This window comes from Nesoenas mayeri, assembly GCF_963082525.1.
Source record: "Nesoenas mayeri genome assembly, chromosome: 19".
Lineage (NCBI taxonomy): Eukaryota > Metazoa > Chordata > Aves > Columbiformes > Columbidae > Nesoenas > Nesoenas mayeri.
The window spans coordinates 7978714-7995048 of record NC_137568.1 but is presented as its reverse complement, the minus strand read 5'-3'; the positions used below and the strand labels follow the sequence as shown (position 1 = coordinate 7995048).

Genomic DNA, 16335 nt, shown 5'->3' with positions numbered 1-16335 from the left:
CGGATGACACTTAACGGAGAATTTGAAAAAGTGCAGGAAGTGTACGAAATAAAGAAAGGTCTTTTAATAATTCGTGAGTCATGGTCATCCACAGAAACAACACAGGTGCATTCAACCAGGCGAGCACATGGACACGTCTCCACATACAGTACATTGTGTCTATATAGGTATCTCCACATACATTGCATCTATAGAAATGTACAACAGTCTCAGAAGTCAGCAGGACACAAAACCAGACGAGCACCGGGACGGCACATGCTTTGCACTCCCCATGTCACAACCCACTGCCAGGGGGTGGTGTCAACGGAAAGTTGCTCCAAACATCGTCTCACCGTACACTATAACAACTCACCAAACACGCAACAACGGCATAGAACGAACATTCAGCTGGGGTTCTGGTGACCAGCGACTTGGAGTCACATCTCACAGCTTTTGTGTCACCACAACTCCTGGGATATACGGTTACTTATCTAATATAGCTACAACTGTCTCTCAACATATATTTTATATACAGTACATATACACAGAACATACATAGAGTAGTATATGTATATTTTTGTGATTTCACGTTTGTACATTATATCACAGATTATATGAACACATAAAAGATATGTTTTAGGACCTAAAAAGAAATCATTTTATAAAATATTCATAATACCCCCCCAAAAAAAGCCCGGAAGTCAAACAAAAGAAATCCAGAAACGCACTCTCGCAGTGTTCGCTGCCTGCCCTCGGACAGCATTGCGCTCCCTCCCTTTCCCTTTGTAAGTACATCAGCACAATGGTGGTTTGCAACCATGCACCCAGGAAAACAAAAAGCAGTATAAATTGTTGAACTGCACAGTCAGAGTGGAGGCTGGAGCCCGGCTGTCTGACTCCCCGCTCTCCCTCTGTCTCCCTTGCTAGGATTTAAAAGGTTCTGCCAGGAGCACAGTATTTTACCTGCAGCAATATTTGCTAGACTAAACCCACTGACTGCAGTCCAATACTGTTACCTCATAGCACTTAGAACCCGGCTTCTGAGTTATAGCTTTTTTTTTTTATTTAAAACAATTTTTCTATTTAGCAAAAAATTGTTTCCACTGTACCCTTCGTGTGTCCTCTTCCTAATGTGACAAACCCGGAGGAGATGAAATTATGGAGATCTGGTCCTCCACTTCGGTAAATATCCTTTCCATAGTGACCTGCCAAGGAAAAGAAAACAAAGAAGCCTTTATTTGCTGTCTCTCTGTGTGCATATATATATATCAACACACATATATGTTATATAGCCCCGCTCTCACCCTCATTTATGGGTACCAAGGCCACACCACATGGTTCCATTATCACTGGCAAGAAGAGGGTATAACAGAACGTATCAGTTATAGCAGCATCAAACTCTCATTGCTTTATGGGCAAAGATTTATGAAGAAGAACAATTGCATCTTTTGATAAGTGCCAAGGAATGCTCAGATTCTGAGAGGGGAACCACTGACATGCCAAATCAAACACCCCAATCTCTGAGACTCAGGTTTGCTAGAGCAGCACGGCCCAGGAACTGGTCTCACTCAAACCCTCCAGACTAAGGAGCTAAAGGAAATCAGAAGAGATGTGGCTTTGATTCGTCCCAATTCCAAACAGACCCCTGACAGCATTTGTGTCCCGTTGGTAGAGATTTTGTCTTAGCACAAAAGCAAAGGTGCAAATATCACTCTTGTCCAGGCTGGACCCAAGTCCCTATTAACAGTATGACAGAAAACTTTGATTTGCTCTGGTCCTTAAGCAGCATTCCTGGATAGTTTCTCAAGTGCAAGTCCCCTGCAGAAGACTGCAGGAGCTTTATCAGACCATGACAAAAGAGTAGGTTCAGAAGACACCCAGCTTTTTAATATTTTAATCTATTAATAAAGAAAAAGGCCTTCTGCCTCCCTGTTACCATGCAAAGCTCTGAAATGAGTACATAGATAATTTTTCAGATACTCTTTATCATCTCCTCCCTTTTTCATGTTGTTAATTTTTCTATTCCTTTTATTTTAGAAAGAGGCAAAGATAAGGGAGGTGGGGGGGTAGGAGGAAGGCAGCCGCAGGGGCTGGGAATGCAGCTCCCTCCCTGTTAAGTCTCTAGCTCCTCGGTTCCTTTCTGCACAAGCAGATGCGTCGCGGTTTGAGCCGCAGTGGCTGGGGGTCCAGCACGGCAGATGGTTCTGAGCAGCAGAGCTGAGTCAGGAGGCGATGGGGAGGCCCAAATGGGCATCAGGGATGCAGGTGGAAATGCAGCCCCGGGCCACGTTCTGGCTGGCTGGCATTGCCCCTGACAGATGCTACAGCCCTTGACTGTTTTTCAAACACTGAGACCAAATGCCGTTTGTTCTCACACACTTTCAGGCTCCCTGGCAACGCTGTGAAAACTGATAGGAACAGAGACTTTGAAATCTCATCAGTCTGCGAAGTTTTCCTCTTTTCATCTGGTCATTCTCAGCACGGTATCCCAGCAGCTGCGACTGGTTTTGCAGGCCATTACTCCTGTCGTCACAGTCCACCTTGCAGGTGGGCAGACTGAGGGTAAACGCCACCCTGAGGTCTAAATTGTCCCCAAATGTCCGCCTGTTCTGCCCTGCGATGGGTCTGAGCAGGCTCTAAACTCCACTGCCCGCTCAGGGAGGACACCGGGAGAGCCTAAAACTGACTTTGGCGCCACAAGAGCACGTTGAAGATCCTCAAAGGGGGCTGACGTGTGGCAGGCAGAAGATGCTGAGACTTGTAACAATGTTTATTCCTCCCTAATAGAAAGAGCATCCCACTCCCTTCCATCACCTATTTTTAATGGTCACCATCCCTGAGGTATTCATAAGGCACATAGACGAGGTTCTTAGCGACACGGGTTAGTGCCAGAGTCAGGTTATGGTTGGACTCAATGATCTTGAGGGCCTCTTCCAACCAAAATGATTTCATGATTCTATGATTTTTTCTTTCCAGTAAGCCGATATTTGCTCATATGCTGCCGATTGCTACACTCTCAGGGCCAGCTGCTCTAGAGACTGACCCTCCATCAGTGCCATAAATGTACCGTTAAACTTTAAACAAGGGTAAAAGAAACACACAAGTATGTGCTATTACCTCTAGCTCAAATCAGCTGTCTTTTCTATGTCCCTTTGGAGAATGGGTTTAAGACAGAGATCAAGAAGAGGAAGTATATACAAGAAAGAAAATGCAAACATTTACTGGCAGATTGAAGTTGATTCATCAGCCACTTGCTCTCTGAACCTTGCTCTGCCCCTTCATATATTACACAGAAGTTAAATTAAAACATTCCTGTGATAACAACCCATTAGCATTTGAACAGGAGTTTTGTTTCCCCATGAGAAACCTGAATTTTTAGACTTCAAGTGGTGTGAGTTTCTCCTTTTTACAGATACATTACAGAATGGTACATTTGTTTTACAGACATTTTTTTTATTCCTGATGACTTGTGATCATTTCTCTCGGCTTTGTGGCATAGAAAGGCAGCTTTTACTTTTCAGAAGAGCCTTGGGCGCTGCTGCTGGGCCACGCTCAGGTGCTGTTTTCCAAACAGACCTTTTCATAGAAAATCACTTCTTGACTGAGATGTTTCACACTGGAAGGGAACGCTCCCTTCCCAAAACACATGTACCCAGTAGCCAGAGCAGAGCTGAAGAAGCTCAAGCACAAGCAGACGAGGCCGCAGAGCAGTGGGAGTGCAGACAGGGCTATACCAGACCCGAAAACATCCCTGTTTCAGTCTCCACGGGGGCTGTTTCCCTCCTTCCTCCCTCCAGCTGTGCAGGGAGTCCTTCTGCAGCTGGTGGAGAGGGACCGGCCCTCACCAAAGGGGGTTCAGCCACAGCTCGGCTGTAGATAGAGACGTCTGTCTTGTGGGCAAGAAGGAGCCCCTGGAGCTTACCCAAGGTGTTTGCTTTTCCCAGGCTGGAGCCGGGCGTTTTGCTCTGTAACAGGGGAGCTAAAAATGGCCTGATTTCTTAAAAAACAAGTGTAAATGGACAGATTTTCAGACTTCCATTCCAGACAGAAGGGGTCTCTGAAACCCCACGGGGTTCCCCTGAGCCGGTGCTGGAGGCTGCACCAGCCCCATGCGGTATGTTCATTGCCCTGCGGGGCTGGGTGGTGACATGGAGCTGTTGCAGAACCCCGAGCACACAAAAAACGGAGGTCTCTCTGAGCTAAATCTGCTGTGTAAATGAGGTGGGGACAGTTTGACAGCTATCTTGTCCCTGCTGTCTGCGGGCATTAGTCACATCGCTCTCCCTCCTCCCACACGGGAGATCGCATCAGAGCAAAGCTGCCTTGTGGTGTTGTATTCCCTGCGAGCACACACAAGACATTCCACGCCAGGGAGCTGAAACCCAGGACCCAGAGGCAGCATCTGAGACATAAAAGAAGTCAGATAGAGCAAGATCAGCGTGGCGAGCGAGGCAGCTCAGCCCAGCACACTCCTGTCCTCAGGCTTCCAGCACACACATTCCCTCTTTTGCAGCTCCCGCTTTGGGTGGAATTAGCTGCCGTCTGCCAGTTTTCCATATCCAGGTATCCTAGCACGTGTTAACTCTCTCCTGGGCTTGCTGGTCGCTAAGATCACAACCAGTGTCCCCTACGCACTCCCCTGCATCCTGTGCCTGTGAATGAAGCACGCCGCACAGAAGCCACATTTGATGGAGATGGGGTCTGACAACACGCGCTACTTCCAAAGCAAAGCGGCTACCCACCTGCCTGATCTCACGGCACGGAACGTGCTGTCTTTTAATACAGTATTTCTATGGAGATTTTGTATCTCTAAGGTCTGTTTCTCATGGCAAGGATAAGATTTAAAATGCTGCCTCGGAGCACCGTGTCTGACTCTCTCGGAGAGACTTTTCCCTCTTCCTCATACTACTCGTATCCATGTGGTCCAATGCATATAAACCCTCAGACGCACACAGGCTCGCAGGCTTTTTCATTAAAAGAAATGAACAGGACTCCAGCAAGGTTGTGTGTTACTAAAGCAAATGAAGACTAACACTCACACAACTTAAAATTTCCAAAAGAAATTGAAACAATGCAAAAGATGACTATTTTTTTCCCTCTCCTTCGCTTATAAGGCACAGCAGAGGCAGAGAGTAGATGCCTGTCACAAAATAAAGGCATATTCTTTAGGGCATACAGCTCAAAGAGGGAACATTTCATTACAATGGCATCCTGCATAACACACATATGGAACAAACTCAGTCACAAACAGCAATTACAACCCCAGCTCTGATTTAACAGAATTATTAGAGCTGAACTAAAATGCTGTTATCTACCTCTTGGAAATGTTATTACTGAGTACGGATTACATCATCCTGAGATGGGCGACAGGGACTGCCATGGACAGCCTGATACACTCTGGGATTCTGACCTCATCCTTGCCCCAAATTTCCTTGAAAACAACAACAAAAACAATAAAAACCACTACACCCTAGAGGAGTCCCCACATCCAAACTCCTCAGCAGGAAAATGCTCAGACAGATTTCTGTGGAAACACAAACAAAACCAAAAACCAAACAAACTTATTAGGGGGAAGAAAACCCCTCATGGCCTACCTGCCTCTGAAGCTGCTCATCTGTGCTGGCGGGATTATTTTCGGAGTTATTTTACACATAACAGCAAACCAAGACAAAGACTGTGAGCTGCCAAAATGGCTGTAAGGTGTTTGCTGAGCTGCTCTACATCAGCCTGTCCTGTCAGTCCAACACAACCATCTCTGATTGCAAGGGCAGGCACCACTCAGACCCAAACCAAGGAATTCTTGGGGCTGGAGCGGCACAGGGCAGCCAGCGAGCACACAAACCAACCCAACTTGAGGAAAGTCTAATTGCAGAAATTGGTGGGTATCAGACATGGCTGCCAGCGACCCCGCTGAAGGAGGCGCTTGCACACAGGCCGGGTATTTTACCACAACATAGGGTGCAGATTAACAGAGATCACAGTTATAAGAAAGGACACCCAAGGGATGCCACTGAAACACTACTGTTTTCTTTCTTAAAAAAGCCCCAAACAAACCGGAGCCAGCTGGCACTTGTCAGAATGAAGGCCCAGTAAGGGCCTCTCACACACAGACTGTGTTTTTTCTGGTTTAATACCATAGAACTGCGATCACTGTCTATCCTGAACCTGCAAACGTACATACAAAAATAAAGAGCAGCTGGGAAGTGCTGAGCGGTGCTCAGGCTGAGCTGTCAGCACTGCATGGACAGACATGGACACATAGTCCCCCACATCAGTGCAGGGAACAATAATTTTCTATGCCCTACAGATTCTCCTCAGCTCAAACCACAGTGGTGGGCTAAGGAGAGGCGAGTTGCACTCGCCCTGTCGTAATAATGCGATAACCTACCCATAATTACACCTGCTTTCAAAATAACTGTCTCTCTTTACCTCTCATTTCCTCACACCAGGCCCTTGTCACGTCCTTCCCTGCTTCATCCCTCTTGTTCTCCATCCCACGAGACTGCTGACTGCAGAGACCCTCCTTAAACCAGCCCCCATGGGGCCACCTGTGCTGAGGAGATGACAGGGGTGGCCTTGTCCACCTCCTCGCCCGCCTCAGTGTCCACAGCCCAGCAGGAACCCCCCCAGGTCCCCAAGTTTTTTGTGATATTTTATAAAGAGAACAGACACCTCACCTGAGCAGACAGAGCCAGGTTGTGACAGGATGAACTGCCCTCCCTTCTCCATCATGGAAGAAGTAGACACATCTCCCTCTCCCTCTGGTGCTTGAGGCTGATGGCTGCTTTTGTTTGGCCTCGGGAGCCCTCTGGCCAGGGCCCTTAGGAGAAGGGTTAGGGGAAGGGAGTGCTGAGGCACCAGGGAGCCGCTGGGCGCCAGCGACCAGTGTGGGGGATGTTTGGAGGCTTCAGGGGCACCCACAGCCAGGGTGGGGTGCAGAGAAGCTTCCGGAATGCCCAGTCAGATCTGATCAGCCAATAGAAAACAGGACTCTCGACCCATTGTGGCGGGTCTCTCGGAGCACAGGAGAGATCCTCCCGCTGAGAGCCCCCCCGGGATGGAGACTGCGCTTGCTTTGCTGCCATGGGTGTGAGGAAAATTAACCCTCGCAGAATTCCAAGTGTATTTATACTTTCCGTACACATGTGCACGCGTACTTTCCGTGCTCAATATGAGCACATGTATAAATTAATCCTCGCATAATCGCGGGTGTATTTTCCTCCCGTGCTTCCACATAAGCACGTGTAATATTCCGTGCACACTTGCACGTGTATTAACCCTTGCAGGACTGCGAGTGTATTATAAATTTAGCCTCACAGGATTGCGAGTGTACACTTTCCATACTCAATACAAGTACATGCAACTCTTTAAAATAATCCCACACTGTGTTCAGGCAAGTGTGGACTCTGCCCGGTATTGTTTTGGTGAAGCCATGTGCGTGCACTCTGTGGACCTCCTGAATTATTAGTTGCTGCCCCTTCAGAATTTTGCTCAACTGATATCCGAACCTGTATTCAAGTCACTTTTGGAGTGCTAAACCCCTGTTTCTCACCGGTTTAATACAAGTTGTTTTGGACCCTGTTGTCCCTTAAACCAACCTCGGGGTGCCTCCGTGACACACGTCTAACCCACCAAGAGCCGGGCAGGCCTGTGCCACTGGGACCAGTTTGATCAGCTGGTCCGGGCCCCAGCAAGCTCTTGCCAATCTGACCACGCAGCGCATCAGAAAATGTGGTAAAAACTCTCACCAGGATCACTCCCAAGCCAAGGGGGCCTTTGGGTTCAAAACAGAACAAGAGGATCGTTCCAACTTGAAAAGTGGGAGATCCTTATTTTTCCTTTTCGTTTGTTTTAGTGTGACTTCAGTCTGATGAGCGTTCAGAGGGCATCTGCAGCGCATCATCCAGCCTTCTTTACAACCATGAGGGGCAAAAGCTTGCTATTCCTGACTGAATACTGGAGCGCTCAAGTAAAACTACTGGCCCCAAACTGGGCTTTATGGACAATGACGCATACTGGAACATTTCCCACAACATCGCAAGAACGGGGAACAGTTTCCTGGCACTGAGTTTGTGTCAGTCCAAACTGGCAACCCTGCCAAAAACATGCCCACTTACCGCACAGCACACCAAGCCAAGCCCAGTGCAGTTTGCTGCATGAGTCCGGGTCGTACTCATGTATCTTTCTGGCATTGGAAAAGATGTAGAAAGCGAAGCTAAAACCTGTGCCGGTTTTCCTGATAAGTGGCCAAGGGAACATCTTTTGTTAATTGTTTACTCCGTTAACAATTGTCCTTGATTTTGCAACCCCCCTGCAAGCTGTAACAAGCTGTAAGAGACTTCTGGAAATATCATGTTTAGATTCTGTTAACTTAAAAAAATGACTACGTGCAAGTAAAATACAGGACTGCAGGTCTAAAAGGTCTCGCTGGCAACACGCATCGGGGATGACAGAAATACAGTGATGAGTTCATATCCTGCTGAGACATCTAAATAAAAAACACTTTCAAAGCGAGAGGATTAAATTGATAGGAAAATAAAATACAGCACCTCTCCAAGGCTCCGGCTGCACGTGGTGGTTAGCAGAAAAACCTAATTAAGTACCTGGTTTGTGCAGAAAACAGCTCTGCTCCTGTGATCTGCTCCTCATCAGTGCATAGCTGAACTGAGTTACACGCGTGTGTCTTGAAGATTCCTCTAAAGCCCCACAAAAAGCAAATGTTTCATTCCCCAAAAGCCAAGAAGGAACTATCCTTTGCAGTACAGCAGAATAAAGAGACCCCATGGATGTTCCCCTTCATGCAATCAGGGATGAGGGGCTCACACAAACAGGCTTTCAGATTTCTGCCCTCATCATTCCTGTGCTGAATCACAGAATCCCAGAATGTCACGGGTTGAAGGGCCCTGGAAAGCTCATCCAGTGCAATCCCCCCATGGAGCAGGAACACCCAGATGAGGTTACACAGGAAGGTGTCCAGGCAGGTTGGAATGTCTGCAGAGAAGGAGACTCCACAACCCCCCTGGGCAGCCTGGGCCGGGCTCTGGCACCCTTACCATGAAGAAATTTCTTCTCAAATTTAAGTGGAACCTCTTGTGTTCCAGTTTGAACCCATTACCTGGCTCCATCCTCCTGACACTCACCCTTTATATATCTGTAAACATTAATGAGGTCACCCCTCTGTCTCCTCCAAGCTGAAGAGACCCAGCTCCCTCAGCTTTTCCTCATAAGGGAGATGCTCCACCAAAGCTATTCCCCTTCACATGGAAGGAAAAAAGAATGAAAATGGACTCTGATTTTTTTTCCCTTGAGGATATAAGGACCCTTTTCCATCCTGTGTGCCACCTACAGCAAAAGGTAAAACACAGTGAATGCACAAGCAAATAAAGACTGAGAAATACCTCCATAGAAAACTCACCCGGTTACAATCCTTGCCCAGTAAATACAAAAAAGCCACTACCAAACATATGAGTAACCGAACAGGTCTGGGGCTCCCATTCAGAGCAGTCTTAGATGCATAAAAGCCCAGTGTAACTGAAAATCAGTTTTCTCCCACTGGTAATAGGGGAAAGGGAGAAAAAGGTTCTTTCTGTTTGGTGGGTTTTGTTGGCTTTTGTTTGTTGGTTTGTTTTGTTTTTTGCTTTTACCAGCTTGTGAATCAGTTCACTTATCCCTAGTCCTCACACATTGTTGCTTTCCACATAACACCCTCTCAGGGAAACATAATAGAGACCGAGGACTGTTTTATCATCCTGAATTCTGTAGCAAGGAAACAATTACTGTGGGTTGATTTAAACTATTCTATACAAAGAGTATCAGTCACAATTAAATGCTGAAGGTTTTCACAGTAATGTGTATACAGTTTTATCCAGTTTTGTGGTTCACTCGACCACCCAGCTCTCAAAAGAAGGAGTTTTAATTACTTTCCTTGCCAACAAGCACTTGAGGCCGCGCCTCTTCATTCCCGGCAAGCACCTAAACACCAGGCTATGGCTTTTCTGATCCCTGCCAGGTGGGTCTTATATGGTGTAATATAACACAGGGAGTGTACTTGACCCCAGATCCCTGCATGCTGGCAGGCCTGTGAACCAGGGGAATTTGGTGACAGAAGTATTTATTTGTATGTAAACCAAGTCCCGCCTGAGGAAGGACCGCGCATCTCTCAGGCTTCAGCTCCTGTTTCCACCTACTTAACAGCAGTAAAAAAAAATAAAGAAATAAAAGAGGAAAACACAGACCCACAGCACTTCCCTGGAAGAAACGTCCAGGGAGCAGCTGCAGGGTGTGACAGAGCAGACGATGGGAGATGCACCATCAAAGCAGCCACTGTCTCCATGGCATTTCCTGAGCATCACAGACCCCATGGTGGCTGCCAGGGGTTTGCCCTCCTGTGTTTCAATGGTGTCTCTGTGGCAGCCCAATAAATACGACTTCTGCTATCACCACTGAAAACCCGCAGGGTTTATACTGACCCGCCAGCGTGGGGTCATGGGGCTGGTCTGGGCTTGCCCGGACCCAAGCAGCTTCTGGCTTGTTTGAGCTGTGACAGCAACACCGTGTCTGTCACCTACCCTGGCTGACATAGCCACGTTGTCCCTGGTGACAAACTGATGACCCAACCAGAGAGACGTGGGAAGAGTGAGCACAACCCCAGAGACCTAAGGTGAATATTAGTTTTATAGATCCATTTTAAAGGCAGAATAAATGAGCCTTTCTGTATTAACTTGAACTACAAGCACAAGCACTGTTGCACCTATTTCTTGTATTTTGAGTGTTAAAATGTTAAATAACTAACAGTACACTTCCAGCTCCACATGGGAGGTGAGCTCCCTTTGGCTATACAGTATTCTGAGAGCAACGCTGCATCTATGAAGTGTGATCATAAATCTGTTTCCCATCTCCCAATACTAATTCCCAGATCGGTATGGAAGAAATTTAAAAGTATCCAGCCAGAGAAACTGTCAGCTTAGATGCACATAAAATCTTTCGCTTGACGCATTTAGAGAAACCATCTTAATTAATTATCTCATAAATATCGTCTGCTCTCCCTGCAACGGTGTTAAATTCCATGGCACATGTGTTCTCTCCAGCAACGTGAGGCAGGTAAGGGCTGGCTCCACAAACCCGGGCCGCACAGCCCGTCCCACCGTGTCACACTACCCAGGGTTTAGATTGCGGGGTGACAATAAAACCCTGGCAGATGTATTGTTAGCCCCCTCTCCCCCGCCTTCAGCCCCTCTCTCTCCCCGCTTCCCACTCAGCACAGGTGATCGGGAGGGAAAGAAGGACAGAGAGAAGAGAGCTGGAAAAATTAAACATGGTTTACTAATGCTACTGATAAAATAGAGAAAATAATGCAAAATATACAAAACCCATCTTGAAAGTCCCAGCAACTGCAGAGCCAGCACCCGAAGTCCTGGACTGGATCCTGCAGCCAACCGGAGCTGGATTCAGTCTGTCACTGGGCCTCAGTTCGCAGGGACGACTCGCAAGGTCCTCTGCTAATGTCGCCATAAGGAAAAGGGACGAGATCCTGGTGATCTCCCACTTTTATATGAAGTATTCACGTGAATGGGATGTTATACTCCGTTGGTCAGTTTCTTGGTCACCTATTTCTCGTTGCCCCTCTGGCGAGATGTGAATCTGTCCTTATCAATAACCTCGCATTCCATTGCTATGTTTACCAAAACATGGATCTGGTTCTCCAGGAAAATGCGGCTAATATGAAGCTTTAGCTGACAGGCAAATTCACTAAAAGAGAAACTTGTTTTTAACAAAAACAGGACACACACACACTCCAGCAAAGCAGCGCAGGGTGAGACGCGCTCACTTTCTTCTGCACAAGCCCAATTTCTTACTTGCTGCCAGAGCTAAAGCCTTCATTTGCCAGGACAAATTTAGTACTCCTCCTCTCCGAGTGTCTCCTGCCATATTCCTGACCAAAGCCACGTTGGATGTCAGTCTGTGCGGGTGCAGCACCAACCACTGAAGCTGTTATACCTTTAAGCTTCTCACAATAAACTGGCGTTACTAAGAAGTCATAGCTTCAAAGAATGCATCTTGTGCTCGGCTTTTAATTGAGGTGACCAACAGAGGCGGCAGAGCTGCTAACCCAGGGTACGTCAAGCGACCTGGATGCTGGGTGTACTCATGACTCAGACACTTGGCTGTGTTAAGAGAAAGGGATGAATCTTTGTTTCCTGAGGACAACTTGCACGGACTGTCAGTTTGTGTAGAAACTAGAAATAAAGGAGGACTGATGGCAACACCTGCAGTGGTTAATAAACAAGGGATGAAAGAGAAGATTGTGCACAGGTGGCCTGATCCAGGGTCCTATTCTGACCTGAGGTCACTGCTCCTGCACCATTATTATTATATAATTTATAAAATTATGTATATAATTTGCTTTTCACATTCCTTCTCTAGAGGGTTTTGGCTTGCTTCCACTGGCCAGGGTACAAAGAAGAGAAAGCTGAACATTTACTCAACAATGTGGATGTTTTCACTCATTTCAGCTTGGAGATGGCATGGGCACCTTCAGCCCCAGTCACAGCTACACAGCCAAGGCCTCTCCTGTTTGCTGCCTTTCCTACAGGCTCCCCTTCCTCAAACCACCTTTCCACAGCCTTCCCACGGCAACAGCAGCAATTACCTACATGGAAAAGTTACCTGGGGGAAGTGTCGAGTGCTTTTCCAATCCTCTGTAATCTGATTCAGCAAGTGGAAGCAGTAGGAAAGAGTTACTGCTCTGTTACAAGCACTCAGAAAATTATGTCAAGAACCCATACACTAGAGAAACCCACTTCTGCAAAGGAGATGACTATGTTGCTACAAAATCACACTGAAAACGGGAGGTCTCCAGAGGATAAGAGAGATGGCATGATCTTTGAATCAAACTGCAAGGCTTCCCAGCCTCCTGTTGGGATTTTGTGTTGCATGGACTTCTACAACTTCAGCCCTTAATTTCCAAGTAATTGCATCTCTTGAGAGAGCTAAGTGAAACTGGTTTGCGCGTGAATGCTTAACTGACTTTAAAACAGCGGCTTTAATTTGATGCGAAGATATTAATTCCAGGAATCTTGAAAACGTCTGCATTTACAATAATCTTCTTGAATAAAGAAGCTACAAAACTTCAGATACAATCCCCAAATGCACTTGGCTTATAAAGTTACTTCTCAACAAACAGAATGTTTAGAAATACATGGTCCACGTGCACATTAACACTGCAGCCCGCATGTTGCGCAATGACTTTCAGGGAAGAAGGATGACGACGACTCATTTTTCCTTCTGGGTAGGGCACTAAAGGGAATGTACCTGATGCTGTCTGAAGTCTGAAGAGCTGAGTCCTTAAAGCACACGATCTCAGGAAATCTCTGAGACCAGGGATAAAACGAGAGGAAAGAATTGTATTAGTGTATTAGTCACCTTCTGAAGGGCCCGGTCCTAGCACTAGGAACAGAAAAGGCAGAGGATGTAAAACACAGGTTTGTCATTAGAGAATTTGTTATTAAAGTTTGGGGGTTTTTTTCCTGGTTAAGATGGGGGAAAAGCCCCATTTGAAAGCGTACAACTTACTGAGGAACCATATTGGACATGGAAATGGGAAGAATTTATGAGGGGAGACAAAGTGCTTGACCCAGTGGCATGAGGGATGAAACACCTTGCCCAGGTACACAAGAAATGCAAAATGGTTTTGGGAGCTCCATGCTCGTGTGCTGAGCCTGTGAATTCACAGCAGCTGGGCTATCTCTGCCCCAAGGGTAAACATGCACACAGACAACACTCCGAAGATGCTCTGCTCTCCAAGCCACATCTTGTCTTCTCACACGGAGCCCCAGAGCTTATTTTCTCACTGGTGTTAAGCCATCTGCACTAAGGTAAGAATACCTTTAGTCTGTTCCTGTCCATTCAAGGTATGGATATAAACAGATGAACTCTCCATTTGCCCTGGATCTTCTCTGAATTCAGTCACACCTTTAAAGTTATAGAGAAAAACAGACTGGCTAAAAGGAGAATGGCAAATGGTACAGTACAATGAGGACAGCAAGTTCCTATAGACTCCTGGTCTAAAATGGTTCTGTCATGAAACTCTTCTGTTGGTGCTTTATTTTCTTTATAAAAGAAGGCAAGCAAGCTAGAGGATTCCATATGGGAATACATATGATTCCAAAGAAGGACAATGAAGCTGCTGAAGGGTCTACAGAACAAGTCCTTGTTTGAGGGAACTGGGGTTGTTTATCCTTGAGAAATAAAGGGTCAGGGGAGACCTTCTCACTCTCTACAATGACTGGAAAGGAGATTGTAGCAAGGGAGGTGTCAGCCTCTTCTCCCAAGTAACAAGTGATAAGACAAAAGGAAATGGCTTCTTGTCACGTAGATGTGGTGCTTAGGGACATGGCTTAGTGGTGGACTTGGCAATGTTGAGTTAATGGTTGGACCTGATGATCTTAAAGATCTTTTCCAACCTAAACGATTCTATGATTCTATGAATCATCACCAGTTGCCCGTTTATTAATCACTGAAATCGCAGGACCATGGCCATGTCCAACCACACGGGACAGAGTCACTGGGACACATCTCGAGCACTTGGCAGCGCATCCAGGGCTTCCCGGTGCAGACACGTGTAGAAAGCTCACAAGCTCAGCAGGTTCTCTCCAGCAGGGAAAATGGGGGGAAGTGAATGTTTGGTAGAGTTGCAGGTGCATTAACAACCAGACATTTCTACCACCACTGAGGGCAGGATACATGAGACTGGTTTTGTTTTTAAAACCTCTTCTTTGTATTGAACCAACACGCATTATTTCAGGAGACTCTATCTCCCTCCCACAAGCTCCTCCTTATCTCTACTGGATTTTTGTTTCCTCTACTTGGTCCTGCACCAGGGGTGAAAACGTGTGTTCCTGGAGCGTGGAGGCTGTTTGTGCGGGACCAGGAGCCTGGGGCACACACAGCGAGCTCCGCGCGGTGCCATCCCACAGCCACCAGCACCATCTGCATCCTCAGCTCGCTGTGTAACAGGTGGCTGTGTTGACAATTCCTCAAGATTGCACATTCCTAGAGGTAGCTGGAAGTCGTACCGGCGCTGTCTGTTTACTTTCGTAAATGCTCATAAAGAGTGGCTTCTGGGTATTTGATCTGGTTTTATATGATAATTCCAGCGCTTGCTCATAAAGACCCCCATAGCTAGGAGGAATGTTGGTAAATAGCACTATGCAGAGCTCTACACTCCAGTAATATCCGCTTTTATTGGGGTTAGATATGCAGGAATATGACAGGGCGACATTCCCAAAGTACAGCGAAGCAATCTAATGGCACAACTTGTACTGTCGTTAATGAGAGACACAAGGCCACCAATTCCCCGTGTTGTGCTTTGAGATTGTGCCCTGGAGTGCCTTTTAACATGGGTTGCTCCAAGCCTAATCCACTTTCTGGTGACACTGTGTCTCTGAACGCCGTACGCAACCTCTGGAACCGAGCAGCTGCTCAGGAAGGGAACAGCATCATCGCCAGCCCAGCCGCGCCGCTTCTGCTGGAGATTTGCTGATCTAATTTAGAGAGGGCCTAATATTCCCCTTCTAATTAATTTGTTCTGTTCGCCTGTGACTGAACTGGCTTTTGTTCTTTGGGAGCGCCTCAAAAATTAGATGCAATACCTGATGGAATTTAATTATATAGGCTGGGAGAAAGTGATTAAGGGCAAAGGGAGGGCTGATCACACCGCGCACAGGCTTCAAGGGTATTAGCAGAAGGGAAGGTAGAGGCTGCTTTTTCTCAGCTGGAGGGAGAATACTAAGGAGTGATTGTCTCCAGTAAGAACTTTAAGGCTAGAGATAAACATTCTTTGATATCTGAATGCCTTTGCAAGGGTCAGATATGTATTACTAGTGCTGTTCAGATCTGTCTCCGATACCATTCCAGTGAAATTAGGTCTGCACACCCCCCTTGGCCTTGTGCTGCAGATCTTGATTCTGATGCTCTTTAATCCCCTCGGGAGCTGTGTGCTTCCATAGCAGGGAGAGCAGATTGGAAAAGGATCTGCCAAGGAGCTGAACACAAAGGTGTTTGCTCCCAATCTCTGCCAGGACAAGCCTGACCCACAGCCTGGGAGCCCCTCGACCACATATTCCCGTTCTCAGTGGGAGAACTGAGTTACCTGAGATGCTAAATGTGAAGGGGATTAAGGAGTGGGGCTCTTAGGCCAAACTTCAAAAAAAATTCTATAAAAACTGCAAAATTCTCTGGTCACCACAGCCATGCCAAAGTCTGCTTCACGGCATACGTATCACTCTTATTCAGAGAAAAGTAGCGGAATTGCATGAAAGGCTGGCTAAGGAAAGAAATAGCTAAGTGCAGAGAGGA

The 16335-nt window shown here is 46.8% G+C and overlaps 1 protein-coding gene across 1 annotated transcript in view; it reads right to left on the bottom strand.

Annotated features, from left to right (window-relative positions):
- SHISA6 (shisa family member 6) overlaps positions 1-16335 on the bottom strand; it is a gene marked incomplete at both ends in the record, with an annotated part of 227455 nt that overhangs the window by 169057 nt on the left and 42063 nt on the right. Inside the window, one exon of the mRNA XM_080356403.1 lies at positions 1089-1184. Within this exon, the coding sequence (XP_080212529.1) occupies positions 1089-1184 (96 nt within the window). The remainder of the gene's footprint in view (positions 1-1088; positions 1185-16335) is intronic.